The 18964-nt window shown below is 61.7% G+C and overlaps 1 protein-coding gene across 1 annotated transcript in view; it reads right to left on the bottom strand.

Moving 5' to 3' along the window:
- Positions 1–18964, bottom strand: part of HDAC4 (histone deacetylase 4) — a 176717-nt gene that overhangs the window by 23082 nt on the left and 134671 nt on the right. The window contains exons 10-18 of the mRNA XM_040972372.1: positions 18278–18394; positions 18017–18197; positions 16484–16701; positions 13322–13561; positions 10782–10968; positions 9667–9800; positions 7633–7738; positions 3069–3115; positions 623–730 (exon numbers count right to left, since the gene is read on the bottom strand). Of these exons, the coding sequence (XP_040828306.1) occupies positions 623–730; positions 3069–3115; positions 7633–7738; positions 9667–9800; positions 10782–10968; positions 13322–13561; positions 16484–16701; positions 18017–18197; positions 18278–18394 (1338 nt within the window). The remainder of the gene's footprint in view (positions 1–622; positions 731–3068; positions 3116–7632; positions 7739–9666; positions 9801–10781; positions 10969–13321; positions 13562–16483; positions 16702–18016; positions 18198–18277; positions 18395–18964) is intronic.

Here is an 18964-nt window from a genome sequence, read left to right on the forward strand (position 1 = left end):
ATGCGGTGTCTGCCCATGGGCCTTCCCGGGTGCGTGGACTTCCTAATGAGACAGCGGCAATGGGGTAACAGTTTTAAGCCCTCGGGGACGTTCCGCAGAGCTCAGAAGTCTGTCTGGTGCCAGAGTGACCAGCAGGTTCAGAAGATGGCCCCACTCAGGAAACGCTGCCAAGTATGATCTGCTGAGGGCCATGAGGCTGGCCCTGGGGTCCAGGCCCCAGCGGGGGTGGACAAGCCTGACAGCTCTCCCTTTCCGACTTGCTGTCACCACCTCCACGTGGCAGTACGAAGCAGCTTGGTGGCTTTGTGCTGCTCCAACATGGCCAACAGGGGCCTGGGGCATGCTGGGGACAAAGCTCTTGGGCCCCTCTGCAAGAAGACCCTCTGAGAATCCAGGCACTGGCCCTCTGCAAAGTCATGGTATACCTGGTATGCACCTGTGCGGACCACGGGCGGTCCTGGTCCTGGGCGGGAGCTGCCAGCCTTGGCAGTGCCCTTGGCCTGACCGGCGGGCAGGGGCTCACAGGGGGCTCAGTGCCCTTGGCCTGACCGGCAGGCAGGGACTCACGGGGGTTACTTTGAGTACCTTCCTGTTGGGATTTCTTCCGCTGTGCCCCACTGACCTTCAGTTCCCCCGTGGCCACCTTGAAAACCAGTTCCACCACACAGCCCACAGCCAGGCGGGCTGCCCCTGCCGAGTGCACCTCGTTCCAGATGGTGTCGCTGTCCACCTACGGAAACACGTGCTCACGGTGAGGCCGGCTTCCCCAGCCCCGGGCCCCCAAGGCTCTGGCACCTGCTCATACAACAGGCCCTGCACTGTCTACACTCCTTTCCCGTGTTCGCTGCTCCAGTGTGACAAGCTCAGTAGTGACGTGGGCCATCTGTGAGTCGCTGTGACATGTAAGGCAGGGGGTCAGGATCTGTGCAGTGACCATCATATTCGAGCAGCTCAGGTGTGGGGCAGTGGCCGGTCAGCAGCTGGGCCAGGCGAGGCGACGAGCGTTGAGTTGGGGGCATCTGTGCCTGGGAAGCGCCGGCTGGTGGCGGAAGCAGTACACCTCACTGGCCAGGGCCACGGATACAAGTTTCCCATGGGAGCCTGGGGTTGGGGTCTGAGGGTGACCCAACCTGTGCTGTCCCTTCCATGGCACACTGGTTAATGGTGTCGCAAGCTGGTCAGACCCACAGGAGACCCCAGCTCCTCGTGTCCACCTCCTGAGACCCAGCTGCATCTACCCTCAGCCCGGCAGAGCTGCCCAGGCCCTCCAGGGGCTGAGGACCTGTCAGGCTGCAGACTGCTGGGGGCTGCTGTGTCGGGTAACCATACCACTGCAGTCCTAACTGGTTTCCGACTGTCACCAGGCTGCTGACGGCTATGGAAACGCCTGAGATCCAGCTTCCTGTGTAAATGCGGCAGGGTCACGGTGCTAAGGACCTGTCTTTGCACTTGGTCCACCGGGGAGGGGCCTTGGCCTGCAGGGGCAGGCTCGGGGTTCAGTTGTCCCTCAGGCCCACTCCAGGATCCCATGCTGGCTAGATGCTCAGAGACTGCGACCTCCACTGGCTCCCACAGCCCGAGCCCGGAGCGCCTGGCAAGGGAGTTGGCTCAGCCGCTGGGACTGAGGAATCAGAAATGGCTACACGTGCTGGATTGCCAGAGACACTGTGGCAAAATGGGCAGAGAGGACTGGGGGGTAGGTTCTCCCGAGACTAACGTGGGGATCTGGGCGGGCACTGGGGGTCCTCCAGAGCTCAGAGTAAACTGTGAGCTCCTGGGAGACCCAGGAACTTCCCTGGCACCCGCAGTAACTGGGAGCTGAGCCCACGGGAGCTCAGGGATTGGATTTGAAGCCGATTTGGAAGGGTGTTAGCGCAGGCACGGGGTGGGGTGACTCCAGGCTGCAGGACTGCACACTAACCCCAGGGGGCACCAGGAGCAGCCCCACCCTGACTAGAGGCTGCTTCTGGGGTCACTCGCATCCTCCCATCACCCAGAGGGACTGGTCCCCAGCTCTGTAAGGTAAGGGGTCATGGTGTGTAGGGGTGTAGCTGTGCTTGCCACACAGGACATCCATGCCAGGGCAGGGGTCTCTCTGGACACTGGTGGCCATGAATGCCTCCCACGTGGGTCTCTGCCCGGTCAGTCTGCCCTGTCCAGTATCACATCTGAGCTTGGCATGCAGGAGGGGCTGTCTAGGAAGCACCCAGCTTTCATTTGCAGACTGCAAGCAGGCAGCAGGCCCAGGTCTGGCCATAACTTGCCCAGACTGATTGCAGCCCGTCTGGGTGCACAGCGAGCAGCAATGAGAGGGCCTGCGGGGCAGTACGTGCCGTTTATTTTCCTTCTGACAGGATAATTTTCAAAGCAGTGATTTTTGTAAAGACTCAGGAAGAAAACAATTTTGTTTCATTTCCATAACAGAATCCAGGCCTTGAGCCCCACTGCATGCTGTGATCACACACAGGGCAGCCTCAGCCGCGAGGGCCCACCTTGCCCCCGTGACCGTCGGATGTGGCTGGCGCTGGGCAACCACGATGGTCAGCAGATGGGCCAGCAGGCCACCCGCTCCAGCCAAGTGCAGGTGGTGGGGAGGACGCCCCCTGAGCTGGCCTTCCCCACGTCACTCTTGGGCAGCCAGGAGCCTCACCTGGGAGCACCCCCAGCTTTAAGTGGTGTGTGTGTTTACTCTGGTACAAAAAATGCAAACGCATGCAGAGATGGCTCACACCGCGTTGTCCATGAGCTTTTCAAGCTTTTCAATGTAAACTCATGTCTCAGCTCTGCCTCCACGGGGGCTGTGGCATGGGACCCACACACGGGAGAGGTGCGCAGCGCGAGGGGCCCCAGCCCTAACCAGGGTCCCACGTGGCAGGTGCCCGCAGTGTCTGGAGTCAACCTGCCTCAGCCAGGTGCCTGGCTGGCCGTGGAAATGCCCAGGCTCTGGGGGGGGGGGGTCTTTGCTGGGAGGCCATGCAAGGAAAGCAGCTGGCAGCAATTACCCCTCCAGGGGAGCCAGCACGGGGAGGGGAGCCAGCATGGGAGTCGCTCATGAAAGGGAGACTTACCCCGACACCGCCGCAGGGGAGCCGCACGAAGACCGAGGTCAGGGAGCCTGTGGGGACACGGGAGAGGTCAGGAGGCCACGGCGGCTGCTGTGGGCCGCACAGGGCCCTCCCTGCTGCCATCCCCAGGGGCATTCTGGACCTTGGCAATGGGCCTGGGAGCAGGGCTGCAGATGATGGGGTACTGGGCACGAACCATGGCAAACCTCATTTCCACAACACCTGGCTCTGGAACCTCATGTGACAGCCATTCTCCTTGTGTGACCCACGCTGCCCGACTACAGGCATGCCCCGAGCCGTCTCATGCCGGCTGAACCCTGGGCCGCAGCATGGCTCTGGGCCTCCAGGTGGCCACAGGTCCCTGTTCCACGGTGGTGGGGCTGCCATGCCAGTGCAGAGTGGGCTGGTGGCAGTGGACAGCACTGGCGGCCACTTTCCAGAAAGGCTTTGCAGGCTTGGGGCCGACTGTGGGCATGCTCACCAACCGGGGCACGGGCTGGCCAAAGGCCATGGTACAGGCTACGTGGGTGCTGTGGTGCTGTGTCCTGAAACAAGCGAGCAGGTGCCCCCAGTGCAGGACTGTGCCCAGGCCCCGAGCCACGGGGTCAGCACCATGGACCAGGCCTGGTCCGTTTCTGACTTCCGCTCCTGCCCCCCCGCCTGGGACTTGCTGATTTCACGTGTGAGATGTGGGACTGGGGAAGCCACGTGGTGCTCTGGGACTGCAGCAGAGTGCTCTGTGGCGTGAGGGATGGGCAGCTGCAGGGGAAGGGCAGCGTCTCCAGGGCAGGGGCCTCCTTACACTAACACCCTCCTCAGAGGCCGACGCCAGGCTGAACCCAGGCCGACGCCAGGCTGAACCAGGCCGACGCCAGGCTGAACCCAGGCCGACGCCAGGCTGAACCAGGCCGACGCCAGGCTGAACCAGGCCGACGCCAGGCTGAACCCAGGCCGACGCCAGGCTGAACCAGGCCGACGCCAGGCTGAACCCAGGCCGACGCCAGGCTGAACCAGGCCGACGCCAGGCTGAACCAGGCCGACGCCAGGCTGAACCCAGGCCGACGCCAGGCTGAACCAGGCCGACGCCAGGCTGAACCCAGGCCGACGCCAGGCTGAACCCAGGCCGACGCCTGGAACCCAGCTGGGTGCAAGAGCTCCACCATGTGGACCAATAGCTGCTGCATCTCGGCTGCGTGCCAGCAGCAAGTGGGGATCGGACTGGCATCTGGGCACTGTGCGGTTGGGGAGGCACAGTCCGGAAGCCCAGCACTGCCAGGGCTAGCTCGAGCAGGCAGTTGGCCAGGGTGTTTTCAGCAGGGACCTCCTCTGGCACAGCCGTGTGGCAGTGAGCGGCCCTGGTCTCCCTTCCGATGTGGGTACAACACACAGGCACACACACTGAGTACACAGGCCTCTGGACAGGCTGACCCTCTGCCTGAGGTCCAAGATGGCAGCAACACCCAGGAAAACCTCGTGTCACTGAGTGCTTTGACACTGCTTGGCATCTAACAAAGACCACGGCATTTTAGGAGACAATGTGACAGCCCTCACACTTGGGCAGATAATAGGGCGTCATGCTTTCCGACGGGGCGGCTGTTTGATAATGGAGTTCTGAGTTGTCCAACTGGGGGAGGACTGTCTCTGCTCCCAAGGTATGGGAGCATCCCAGACCCAGGCATGTGGCAGCCCCACTCACCAAACTCCAGACCACAGCTGTGTCCTGGCCACCCTCATCAGGCGGTCCTTGGTGCATGGTGTGCCCCAGCATGCTCTGGGAGGGGACCCCATAGCCCCCTGGGCCAGGCTGCCTAGAAGCTGCCACAGCTGCTGCTGACAGATGGACCCTGGGACACCCTGCAGTGACAGCGAGCAGTCACAGCTGCCCGTGTCCCAGTGGCACCCAAGTGCCCACGAGGGCAGGCCCCAGGCGGGAGCAGGGAGCTCGTGCACGCAGCCTTGCTGTCTGTTCATTCAATTAACGGAGGGTAGAAGATCAGACAGGATTGTCTGAGCATTAGTCAGGGTTACGATAACAAAATTCAAGTTAATCACCCATTATTACCACGCTGCAAAGCCAGATGGAGAATGAAACAACACAGTGAGGATGGGGTGGGAACATGAAAATGCGTCCCAAGCGTGAGAGGGTGTGGTGTGGGCATACAGCACCCCACATGCCACTCACAGCATGTACACACATGTACAGTATGGACACACACACACCTACAGCGCGCACACACACAGCATGCACACACACTCTACAGCGTGCACACACACACCTACAGCGTGCACACACACACCTACAGCGTGCACACACACACCTGCAGCATACACACACACACACAGCATGCACACACACCTACAGCGTGCACACACACCTACAGCGTGCACACACAGCTACAGCATGCACACACACACCTGCAGCATGCACACACACACCTACAGCGTGCACACACACCTACAGCATGCACACACACACCTACAGCGTGCACACACACACCTACAGCGTGCACACACACCTACAGCATACACACACACCTACAGCATGCACACACACACCTACAGCGTGCACACACACCTACAGCGTGCACACACACACCTACAGCATGCACACACACATCTACAGCATGCACACACACCTAGAGCATACACACACACCTACAGCGTGCACACACACCTACAGCGAGCACACACACACCTACAGCATGTGCACACACACCTACAGCGTGCACACACACACCTACAGCGTGCACACACACCTACAGCGAGCACACACACACCTACAGCATGTGCACACACACCTACAGCGTGCACACACACACCTACAGCGTGCACACACACACCTGCAGCATGCACACACACACCTACAGCATGCACACACCTACAGCGTGCACACACACACCTACAGCATGTACACACACACCTACAGCATGCACACACACACCTACAACGTGCACACACACACCTACAGCGTGCACACACACACCTGCAGCATGCACACACACTACCTACAGCATGCACACACACACCTACAGCATGCACACACACCTGCAGCATGCACACACACCTACAGCATGCACACACACCTATAGTACACTTCTTATAATTTATAAAAATACATCTCACCACCTACACTCCACCTACACCATACATGCCACATACCCACATATGTACTCATACACACCAAGCATGCCCTGCCCTCACCCCAGATCAATATCCCACACCCAACACCAACCCCTCACCGTCCATGTCCCTTTTCCTACAGAGAGCCCAGACAGCACACACACACACCCTCCACGTGCACCCACCACAGACATCAGAGCATACCACATACACAGAATGCTGTGCTCTGACACACCCACTAAGCAACTCTGTCAACCCTGAAGTCGCTGCCTGTGGCGGGTTGCACAGGGGCCCTGGGCCTTGAAGATGAAGGCAAACAGTTCAACAAAGAAATCAAATCTACAGGGTCTTGCGTGGGGACTTGAGGGTTGAGAAACTGGCCAGAGAGGCAGACCAAGGCATGGAGCTGCCTGCCCCGAGGAGTGAGCCGCACCAAGTGGCTGCCGCCTACTTCTTCCTTGACTGTCCCAAGCCTGAGTGTTTGTTTATAGAAAACCCTGTGCCCGGGGCCGGCAGTGCAGTAAGGCCTGATACACTGACATCCCATATGGGTACCAGTTTGCGTCCCGGCTGCTGTACTTCTAACCCAGCTCCCTGCTGATGGCAGCACAAGATGGCAAAAGGGCTTGGACTCTGCACCCATGAGGGCGTCCGGGAAGAAGCTCCTGGCTGCAGCCCAGCCCAGCTTTGGCCGTTTGGGGCCTGAACCAGCGTATGAAGATCTTTCTCTATCTCTCCTCTCTAAGTCTATCAGGATAAAAACAAGTGAATCTTAAAAAAAACGTAAAATAAAAAAGTAAAAGGCAAGCCTGCCACCCAGGGACAGAGACTGATGGCCCCTGATGCGCTCCCACGGCCGTGCTCTGGGCCCCTGCAGCTCGTGCTCGGGGAACAGCAGCTCCCCCCGCTGCCTGCCCCGGGACCAGGCAATGTGGAGCTTGTCAAGGGGTCCTCAGCTCTGTGCAGCCCCCGGTAGAGACACCCACCCTCCTCTAGAAAGTTCTCTCACGCTGGGGGGTGTTTCTGCTAACATGCCAGGAAGGCAGCAGTTAGCACAGTGTCCGGGCCTGAGCAGCCATGTGGGAGACCAGGACAGAGCCTGCGGCTTCAGCCCAGCCCTGGCCGCCGCGGCCGTTACTGGCCCAGTCCACTGGGCAGAAGCTCGCACTCTTCCCACCTCCTCCACTCTGGTGAGTGAACAAGCACATTGTTACCTAAAGCTCATGGCCTTCTGCTCTCCCTTGCCTGCCCAAGGTCGCAAGCAGGCAGCCCTTGGCTGGAGGTCACTGCCCGGGCCTGCAGCGCTTCCTGTCCAGACTCCTCTTGGGGTCTGCAGGAGCCCCTCTGGCTGCAGCCGCCTCACGTGAACTGTGCCATGTGAGGTGCTGCTGGAGCCTGTGGCTTGGCGGGGCCTCAGGGGCACAGGGAATACCCAGCAGTTTCTTACTGTCCAGTTTCTGCCTGTTGAGGGGGTTGGTGCCGTAGAGGAGCGTGTGGGTCTCCGAGTGCACGGTCTGCAGCTCCTCCAGCGTGGCCTTCCGTCCGCGGATGCACTGCAGGGACACAGGGAGAGGCCGCTCACCCCAAGACCAACACCCGAGGGAGCCCACCTCCACACAGGACCAACCTACCAAAAGCCCCTAACACAGCATTAACCCACAGACGGCCTGCCCCCTCATGACCGCCTGCACAGAGCCGGAGGAGTGACTCCTGGCCTTCAGCTCACTCCTACCACAGCCACACCAACGGTGACTTGGCTCTTGCGTGGCCAGCGTGACCAGCTTCCACACAACGCCCCCTACTGCCCTCCCCTCCAGATCTGAGTGGGCCTCTGAGCAGGGGGCGAGGCTGAGAGCAGAGGGGCCGGGGAAGCAAGGGGCCTTGTTCCTGGCATGCAGGAGTCTTCTTGCTGCTGCCCAGCAGGGCCGCCCACACCCTCTGGGTCCCGGGGTGGGAAGATCTTTCACCCATGGTTCCTGACCCTTGTCACACTCCCCAGAGATGCAGGGCTAGCTCCTGATCCGACCCACCATTCACTGAACGGGCGAGTACAACACCAGAGCACAGCTGCCGTCTCACGGGGAGACGGCTCTGAGAGTGCCAGGCGCTCCGGGAACAACCGAACCCACGCCAGCGGCTGTCACCGTTTCCCAGTCTTGTCCCTTTGACTCTTGCCCGGCACTAGCACCCACCACACTCTTGCAGGCCTCGGGGTGCCAGCCCGGAGTGGGACTTGGGGCTTCCTGGGCCTGTATACGAGGGACGTGGGGACCCAGCAGCATGCAGCTCCTGGGCGGTCCCTCCTCTGGGCTCACCCAGGTCCATCAAACCAGCACCTCCTCCAGCCTCCATCTGATGCCGTCCACTGTTTCGGCTGGGACAGCAGGGAGGCAGGGGTGACCTGGGTCCCTGGGGTGACTTTTACTGGCCAGCAGCGCAGCCCCTCGTGGGTCTGCCTGCAGGCAGGGCTTACACGCGGGGCTGGGCCATAGCCCGCCTTGACACAGAGTGTCTCTGGATCCCGGGCACAGGACAGCAGGCCCGTGGCCAGCACAAAGGCCAGAGGATGGGACGAAGTCTCAACACCAAGAGATTCTAGGTGAGACCAGAGGAAGGCTCTTCAGCTACGGGGAGCAAGTGGGGGCGTGCGGTAAGGAGAGCACGGACGCCCCCCACCACCAGGAGGCAGGAGGGCAGGCACACGCACATGTGCCTCATGAGAGCGGAGCAGCGTGAGCTGGCAGGTTACGTGGCAGGACCTGGGCTTGGCTGCACAGGCGGCTCCACTCAGGTACCTGGCACAGGTGTGGTGTGGCCAGCTTCTCTCCCAGCTCCCCCACTCTGCCACCTCAGGAGCCTCTGGGCTCTGGCCAGCAACGCTGTGCTTCCCGGGTAGAGCTCCCACGAGTGCCCATGGGGAGCACACGCAAGTCGAGGGAGTCTGCCCCGTCCCCCCATGCTGCCTGCCCTGCTTCCCACCTTCCCGTCCTGCGGCTCTGATCTGGTCTCATGCTCTCCCGCTTCTCCTGACTCCAGATCTGAGTGGGGCTCCGAGCAGAGGGCGAGGCTGAGAGCAGAGGGGCCGGGGAAGCAAAGGCACTAGTTCTGGCATGCAATCCTCTTGCAGCCTGTGTCCAGAGAGCAATGCTGCCCCCCGGTGGTGGTGAGAGATGAACCTGCTGGCCCTGGCATGTTTCACTAGCTGAGCCACCTGGGGTCACGCTGGAACCCTCCCAGCTGCCCCACAGGGGCGCGCACCAGGTGGCCGAGGTGCCTGCTCAGCTGGCCCAGGTTTCGGGGAAGAGTGCTGGCTCCGTGGGTGCGGTATGGCCACCGTCGTCATCACTGACCCCACACGACCCACTGCCTGGCAAGCGGTGACCACCGGGCACACATTCGAGGTCCCCCTATCCCCTGCCCTCGAGGTGGCGCACCCTGCGGAGCAAGGCCAGGGAGCACATGGGCGGGGAGGGAGCCTCACCTCGCACTGGCTGCGGAGGCCTGTCTCCTGCAGGCGGGACCAGATGCTCTGGATCCTCCCGGCATGCTCGGGGTGGCTGTTGGTGCTGCCACAGGCACACTGGTGCTTCAGCATGAGCGTGTCATACACAAGACCTGCGGCGGGCAGAGCAAGGTCCCCCAGGGCTGGCCCAGGACTTCCCTACAGAGGATGTACAGGGCACCCGGGTCCCTCCTTCCCCCCAGGGCTCCTGGCCACACCGTGGGGCCAATGGAGAGGGGTGACGCACGCCTGGGGAGCCAGGGGGCAGTGGCCTGTGCTCACCTCCAGGAAGCCCGAGTCGGCTCCAACAGCATGGCCTGTCCGGCTCAGGGGCCAGCCTGGGACGGGCTGAGCGACCCCAGGTTCCAAAGAACCAAGGCTGGAACTCTGCCTTTGGTCACTGCATGGCAGCAGAGTCATACATGGGAGAGCACACAGGTGCCCACAGCAAGCCCAAGAGGGCATAGACAGGAAGGTAAGTAGAACCCAGAACAGCCTGGCACCAAGCCACCCACAGGGAAGCTCAGCCACGGGATGAGCACCCCACTAGGGAGGCGGCTGGAGCGGGCAACAGGCAGTGCTCCCAGGCCCCTCGCTGTCCTGGTCATGTCATCCTGCTGCCTAAGCCAGGCCTGCACTGGCTGAGCAGGGCAGGGACAGCGGGGCAAGGTGCAGGCCTTGGGGTCAGGCAGACCAACAGCTGTTCCTGTTGGCCCTGGATGGTGGCCCACCCCACCTGCACCCCATTACTGTGAACTCAGAGGCAAGGTGAGCCCAGACTTAAGGCAGCCCTGAGGCTGTTGCCTCTACAAGCCTGGGCTCGCTGGCTCCCAGCTCCTGGCAGCTAAGGCTCTGGGGAGTCAAGGCCCCGCACTTGGGGGCTTCTGGGGAGTGACAGGACACATGCAGCCCTCAGGACCCGAAAAGACGCAGGGATCTGTGGGCTGTGAACAGCAGGGTGTGCTCACGCACGCCACAGCCAAGGGCTTCAACTGTCCAGGACGGGGAGAGGGCCCCTGCAGGGCACCAGGCTTCTGGCAGGATACCCCGCTGGGCGCGGGGCCCATGCCTGGCCGGATAGGCAGAGCCGTTACCTGTGGTGAAGCGTGGCTTTGCGGGGGGCTCTTGCACAGTCACGGGGAAGGTGGCAGATGCTGGGGAAGACTGCGCCCGTGACAGCGGCCTGTGGCCTCCGAAGGTCACTGGGATGCCCGCAGCCTCCATGGACGCCTGGTAGTTTCTCAGCTGGTGCACGCGCTGCTGCTCTAGGAGCAGGGCTTGCTGTGGGACAAGCACACGGGGCTAGCACACAGGGCTGCGGCTCCCTCCCCCGGCTTCCCACAGGCAGGACACTGGGCCCCCAACTCCCAGGGTGGATGGTGGATGGGGCAAGGCTGTCACGGCATCGGCAGGGGCACTCCAGGGCAGGGTCAGTGTGCCCAGGGCAGCTGAGGCTGGATCTTAAAAGCCAGTTCCGACAGGCCCAGGCTGTCCCTCACCTCACAATGTGTCCCAGTCATTGGGGACCAAGAGGGCCTCGAGGGGTGCCTTGGCTGAGGTGAGGGGAGCAGGGGATGCAGGCTTGGGCAGGTGCAGAAGTGGGCATGGACGGGCAAGGGGATGGGGGCCCTGCACTGCAGCCTCCTCTGTGTGTGCCCAGCCTGGGGCTGTAACGCCCAGCCCCACTCCTGTTCTGCCGGTAAGCTGCTCAGGCTTGGAGTTGGACAGGCATCTGGGGTCACAGAGCTTGGAGGGGCTCTGCCAAGTGTGGACCCCAAGGGGACCCAGGCCGCAGCACCCCTGGGCCCCTGGGGAGCGAAGGAGGTGGAGGCGTTGAAGGCATGGGGCATGGCAGCCTCCTCCTGCAGGACAGCCCGTCCACATCCTCGTCCATGCAGGAGGCAGGCATCATCTCGCTCGTGAGCCCCGCCCCGCATCCCACCTCTCCTGCTGAACAGATGGGGGACTGGGACGCATGGGCCACTCCAGTCCCAGGTGGAAAGTGGGCACTGTCCCAGGGCTTCGGGCCGAGGGGCCAGGGGACAAGCCCCCTCAGGCTCCCTGGCTTGTGCCGTGGGCTGCATAGAACAGACCAGCTCTTCCTCCTGAGTGAAAGCCACTCTGTTGTCCACAGGCCAGCGGCTCCCTTTGGGATGTGATCCCTTCGGGAGCCCTTTCCCACCACACATCACCAGCACGTTGCACTTCAGTTCCAGAAGATCTGCCTTCCGCACCAAGCCTGAGGGCCCTCCCAGTGTTCTGCAGCAACTCATGAGCAGGCAGCAGGGCCAGCGGCCACAGGCTGCCTGATGGCACACCAGTTCCACTGGACTCTGTGCAATGCTCTGGGTGCCAATACAACGGGCCCACACTAGAGATGAGTGCCCCTCTCAAAGCAGAGGCTGGGGAGGTGTGGCCTGCTCCTGATGAGGGAACCCAGAGAAGTCTCAGGCGCTGCCAGGTGTCACAGGCAATTTGGGGCACGTGAGCTGCCCTCACAGCTCCCCAGGATCCCCGTGCTCCGGCTAGCTCTCCATCTGGGTCATCTACCTTAAGCGTGGCTTGAAGCCAGCTGTGGCCCAGGCCACTGTCCTGCGGACCCACTCCACCCTCCAGGCAGGGTGTGACTTCCACATCAGGTAGAGGCAGCATGGGTGTGAAGGACAGTGTCCCATCTGTTCCCATGGCCCCAAACCAGTGGTCCCTGGGCACTCAGTCCTGCCACTGGGACTCCCGCGGGCGGCTGATGCCCCACCGTTCCTGTTGACTCGGCGGTCTCATTTCTGCCTGTAGTTAACCAGCGTCTGTGAGCTTGGCTCAGTCTCAGTATCCACATGGTCCTCACGCCAAAGGCCCCTGATTCTGACCAGGCATGCCTGCCTGATCAACAACCCAGACTCTCCCCGACTCGGGCAGTAGAGGGAACTGCATCTGGGAACCCCAGACATGTGAGCCTGTGGAGTGTGGAAAGCGAGTGCATGCACAGGCACCACACACGTACACACATACATACTGACATGTACACACATACATACTGACATGTACACACACACATACTGACATGTACACACACATACTGACATGTACACACATGTACACATACACACTGACATGCACACATGCACACACGTACATACTGACATGTACACACGTATACACATACACACACTGACATGTACACACATACACACATACATACTGACATGTACACACATGTACACAATACATACTGACATGTACACACATACATACTGACATGTGCACACATGCACATACGTACACACATACATACTGACATGTACACAGACATGCAGAGACATGTACACACACATATATACACACAGAGACCACCCAGATATACACACATACATAGACATACACACCCAGACACACATACACACAGACACACCCAGACAGACACACATACACACACAGACACACCCAGATAGACACACATACACATGTACACACAGACACACCCAGACACACAGACACACCCAGATAGACACACATACACATGTACACACAGACACACCCAGATAGACACACAGACACATACAGGCGCAGCTGAGTCAGAACAGCTCCAGGTAAACAGAGGCCTGACGGCAGCAGGGTGCCCTCCCACGACGCCCACCTGTCTGAAGAGCAGCTCCTGCTCCGTGGGCTGCCGCTGGCCAGGCTCTGCCCCCTCTTCGTCACTGTCGATGGGCTCCTGCTTCACATGCACGCCAGCCGAGGCCTGTGCCTCCTTCGGCCCGGAGAGCCGGTCCAGGTAGGGCTGCTCCAGCAGGGCCTGGTGCTCACGGAGCTCCTCCTCCGTCTCCTCGGGGTGGCTCTCAGGCTGCCGTGCTGGCTCGCTCGGTTTGGGGATAATCTGTCAGGCCACAAGTGGATCAGTGTGAGTGGGTCACCAACCCCTCCAGGCCTCAGAACACAGCCCGAGGCCAGCAGGTGTCACTCCACCCATCCCAAGCGCCGGGTGCTGTCCACGGTGCTGAAGATGGGCTGCCCAGGGCAGGGGTGTTAGAAGCCTCTCCTGTGTGCCAGCCAGGGACCTGGGAAGAGGCTGCAAGGGTCACCTGGCTGCTGCCCCCAGAGCTGTAGCCAAGACAAATGCCACCACCCATGGGAGACATTGATGCCCACACGTCCCAGGGACACCTGTGTCCTCCTGGGCCCCTCGACGCTATGGGGGGGGCAGGCACCTCCCTCTGGCTACTCCCGTCCTCCGCCTGCTCGCTGCTCCCTCTCCCCTGTGCATCCAGGGCCTGCTCGTGGTGCCCCCTCGTGGCCACGCACGGGCTTGATGTCCAGCCAGTCACACCTCAACTTGGCTAGCCTTACAGCTTTTCCAGTTTATCTTTCTAGGTGTGCTTCTCCATATTTGTCCCACTTGATCTTGGGATCTGCAACGGTCTCTCACCCATTCTGTCTCCCTCAGCCCTGAACTTCAGCAGGATGGTTCAGGGATCTTCAGAACCATTGGGGGACTGTGCTGTCTACGCCAGCAAAGGGCGCTGGGCAGGCCTTCAAGACTATCTGGCCGGACCGCAGCTGCCCCCTCACTGCCCCAGGCCTGGTGCAGTTGGCCAGGATCCAGGAGTGGGGACAGGGAGGCTGGCAGAGGGCCACGGAGCGCTTCGGACAGGGGCACGAGAGTGGACTTCTGAAAGGGGGGTCCAAAGCAAGCTCCCAGAAAGGAGGCTCAGAGAGCAGGTGGGGTCCTCAGCACAGCGGCCCCACGAACCCCAAGAACAGCAGCATGGGCGCGGCCCAGCAAACAGGCTTCAGCATGCTGGGAGCTGGGCAAGGGCCTGGCATATCCCACGGGGCAGGAGGCAACACAGGGAGTCCTAGACAGGGCCAGGGAGTGGTCACTACCCCAGGACAGGGAAGGGGCTGGGTCAACTTAGCCTAGGAGGTTCATTTCCAGGAGCTGGGCAGGTTGAGCAAGAGGACAGATTGAGTGTGGGTCAGGGCAACGGTCAGGGGTCAGAGACCAGCGGGGCAGACAGGGTGTATAGGGATACACTGATACATCTGTGCGCACACACACACACACATGGCACAGGACATACATCACACACACAGGGTGCATAGGGACACACACAGCACAGGACACACATCACACACACAGGGTACACAGGGACACGCCATCACACACAGGGTGCACAGGGACACGCCGTCACACACACAGGGTGCACAGGGACACTCTGTCACACACAGGGTACACAGGGACACACCGTCACACACACAGGGTACACAGGGACACTCCGTCACACACACAGGGCCCAGGACACTCCATCACACAGGGTACACAGGGACACACTGTCACACACACAGGGTGCACAGGGACACTCCGTCACACACACAGGGCCCAGGACACTCCGTCACACAGGGTACACAGGGACACGCCGTCACACACAGGGTGCACTGGGACACGCCATCACACACAGGGTGCACAGCGACACTCCGTCACACACACAGGGTGCACAGGGACACTCCGTCACACAGGGTGCACAGGGACACTCCGTCACACACACAGGGTGCACAGGGACACTCCGTCACACACACAGGGTGCACAGGGACACGCCGTCACACACACAGGGTGCACAGGAACACGCCGTCACACACACAGGGTGCACAGGGACACGCCGTCACACACACAGGGTGCACAGGGACACGCCGTCACACACAGGGTGCACAGGGACACTCCGTCACACACAGGGTACACAGGGACACTCTGTCACACAGGGTGCACAGGGACACTCCGTCACACACACAGGGTGCACAGGGACACGCCGTCACACACACAGGGTGCACTGGGACACTCCGTCACACACACAGGGTGCACAGGGACACGCCGTCACACAGGGTACACAGGGACACGCCGTCACACACACAGGGTACACAGGGACACTCCGTCACACACACAGGGCCCAGGACACTCCGTCACACACACAGGGTGCACAGGGACACTCCGTCACACACACAGGGTGCACTGGGACACGCCATCACACACACAGGGTGCACAGGGACACTCCGTCACACAGGGTACACAGGGACACGCCGTCACACACACAGGGTGCACAGGGACACTCCGTCACACACAGGGTGCACAGGGACACGCCGTCACACACACAGGGTGCACAGGGACACGCCGTCACACACACAGGGTGCACAGGGACACTCCGTCACACACACAGGGTGCACAGGGACACGCCGTCACACACACAGGGTGCACAGGGACACGCCGTCACACACACGGGCACAGGCATGCCTACACACATGCACACATACTGCTGCACCTGCAGATGTGGGCCACTCGTGCAGACACAGACACATGCCTGTAGGTAAACATTGATTCACACACAGTGAAGAACCAATAACACATCTGGCCTCAAACCAGGAAAGGGAGGAGGGAAAAAGTTGTTGGGGTTACTGCCCCCTCCAGAAGCAACCCAGAACCCGCCTGCCACCTGCTGGTACCCAGGACCCTGTGACAGCCCGGAAGGCTCTGCCCTCAACAGCTCTACGCGCCCGGGGCAGTGTTCCATGGCAGAGCCGAGAGTGCTCTTGGGGAGGGCACACAGCAGGGCAAGGCGAGGCCTGGGCCCGGCCCTGAGGAAGCAGGAGATGGAGGGACGGCAATGGCCAGGGCTGGTGGCTTGGACCTTGTGCGGGGGTTGGGGAGGTGGGCAGTGGCTGTGGGTCTCACTTTCTGCTGGCTCGGGCAGTGCGGAGGACTCAGTGACGGTGAGCCACTGCCCATGCCGGCCCCTGCGCCCCGGCCCACCTGGCCCAAGTGCAGCTGGAACTGCTGCTTGTGCTTCTCCAGGAACTGCTGGTGCTGCTGCTGGATGACCAAGTGCTGCAGCGCCTGCGCGTTCTGCGGCAGCGGCGCCGACTGCGTGCGCCCCAGCGGGCGGTGGTGCTGCCGCAGCTTGTGGATGGAGGGGGACAGCCGGTCTGCGCCAACCAGGGACTGTGCGTGGAGGGGCAGTGCTCCCAGGCCTGAAAGACACCAGTCTGAAGATAATACGGAGGACAATGCAGCAGAGCAGGGAGAGGAAGTGAAGGCTGCTGAGTAAACTGATGGTGGCCTGGGCGGGTATCTGCCAGCCCTAGTGCCCACTTCCTTGCCCTTGTGAGCTATCCTGCAGCCCGGGCCGCATGGCTGCTGGAGCCCAGAGGCCCTGCCTGGGCTTCACGGGAAGCAGACGGAGGCCTGGGGGCAATGCAGCAACAGCCGTGTGTCCAGGTCGCTAGCTCAGTTGGCAAGCTCGGGATGCAGCCCCAGCCAAGCAAGGCCCCAGAAGGTCAGCATCGTTCCGGGGGTGTCCTGCTGAGCAGGGAGTGGCTGTGCCCAGGAGCTGCCCTGCCCTGCTGGCTCCCAGTATGGGCGCTCCTGAAGCAAAATGAGGGAGAACACACTGTCCTTGGGCTCAGGTCACAGCAAGGGCCTCTCCCTGCACTGAGTCAACACAGTAGACAGGAGACCTGGTCACACGAAGCCCGAGGCCAGGTGCTGCAGGAGTGCCTGTGGGGGGCTGCAGCCCAGGCCCTTCTGTGGCCATCAGGGACAAGGCTGGGTGCTCGCCCGCCCGTGCCCTGCGGAAAGGAACCTGCTGTGAGGGCAGGCACTCCGGTCCTAGCTGTGCTTGTGTCCTGCTCCGAGGCACCCCGTTTTCCCTGTTGCACACGTCTCCTGGACTCTGCTTTTGTTTCTTGCAGATTGTTGGTGGGGGGGAGCCTGCCATTTTCCCAGGACATTCTGATGGAGCCTGCCCTTGGGAGCCTGCCAGGTCTGAACCCCGACCCCCGACCCCCGGGGGGCAGTGGTGTCATGGTCAGATGTCTTCAACTGGCTGAGGGCTCATGAGCCCAGGTGTCTGAGCTCTGTGTCACCTCGCCCAGGGTGGGTCACAGGCAGTGTGGGGTGGCTTCAGGGATGTCCCTGGCAGGGCAGCCGCATGGCCAGGCAGGTGGCCTTCAAGCGCCTGGGAGCTGTTTGTTTCCTGCTGTTTCTCGTGGCCCTTGGGGGGAGGTAAGCTCTTAATGTGGCAACTGCTGCTCATGCGTGGAGCTGCCCCCTCCCCCGCTCCTGGGAGGCAGGGCAGTCTGAGCTCCGAGTACCCGGGACCTAGATGGCACCCAGGGGCGAAGAGGGTGCCTGTCACGGCCACTGCCCTGCCAGGAGCCCCATCTCGGCAAGCAAGGGGAGCTGAGATGGGCTTCCCTGAGGGTTCGTGCCCAGGTTGAGGCCTTGCGGCCCCATGGGCACAGGGCAGGGCTCTGCTTCCTCCCCGTTGGGCCCCACGGCACTCACCTGCGACAGGCGGTTGCTCCAGCAGCACCATGTGCTGCAGCAGCGGGCTGTGGGCTGCCCCGTCGCGCTCCAAGGGCGAGGTGCTCAGGTATGGGGCCAGGTGGGAGCCGGGGAAGAGTGAGATCCGCTGCTGGAGGGCCGGGAGCGCCAGCCTGTCGGCGTCTGGTGGCGTGGCGGCACCCTGGGGAGCACAGCCGGAAGCTGCCGCTGAGCTCCAGGCCGGGCCCCCCCCCCCCCCCGGGGCCCCGAGGGAGTACTTACAGCGGCAGGGCCGGTGGCAGGAAGTCCCAAGGTAATGTTGGGCAGGGACGGGGACGTGTAGAGGGGGAGTGGAGCCAGTGAGCCGTCCCGCGTCACCAGCCTGTGCGCCAAGCTGGCCTGCAGACGCAACGGGCCAAGGTCACGCACACCCCAAGGCACGGCGTAGTGACATCACTTTGCCCAGACCAAGCCAGCAGCACACCAGGCAGGCCGTGCCCCCGCCTGACCTGAGGCCTCAGGCCTCTGGCCCAACCTCTCCCTGTCTCGTGCAAGAGCAGAGGGCACAGCAGGTGTATGGGGTGCATGTGGTGGACACAGGAAGCTCTTCCCAAACATGGCATCAAAGTCAGGAAACAGAAAACTGAGCCTGTAAAAGGTGATGATGTGGCCCGCCAGGCGACGTGCAGGACCTAGGTGCCAGCCAGAGCGTCCTGGCAGTACAGCACAGGCTGCAGGGAGCACTCTGTAGCCAAGGACGCTGAGGCACCTGGCATGCTGCCACACTGCACAGAGGGGCAGGCGACTCAGCTCTGAGCAGTAAACCTTCAGCGTGACCTGGCCTTTGATCTTACAAAGAAACAGCTGGAGTGTGACAGAGTAGCTGGCACTGGTGACAGAAGGCCTGGAGGGCAGCTGCCCAGGTACAGTGTGAATGAGGACGCATGCAGTCGGGCACCACAGGCTCAG

Source organism: Ochotona curzoniae, unplaced genomic scaffold, assembly GCF_017591425.1.
Source record: "Ochotona curzoniae isolate NIBS_2020 unplaced genomic scaffold, NIBS_Ocur_1.0 contig_2294, whole genome shotgun sequence".
NCBI lineage: Eukaryota > Metazoa > Chordata > Mammalia > Lagomorpha > Ochotonidae > Ochotona > Ochotona curzoniae.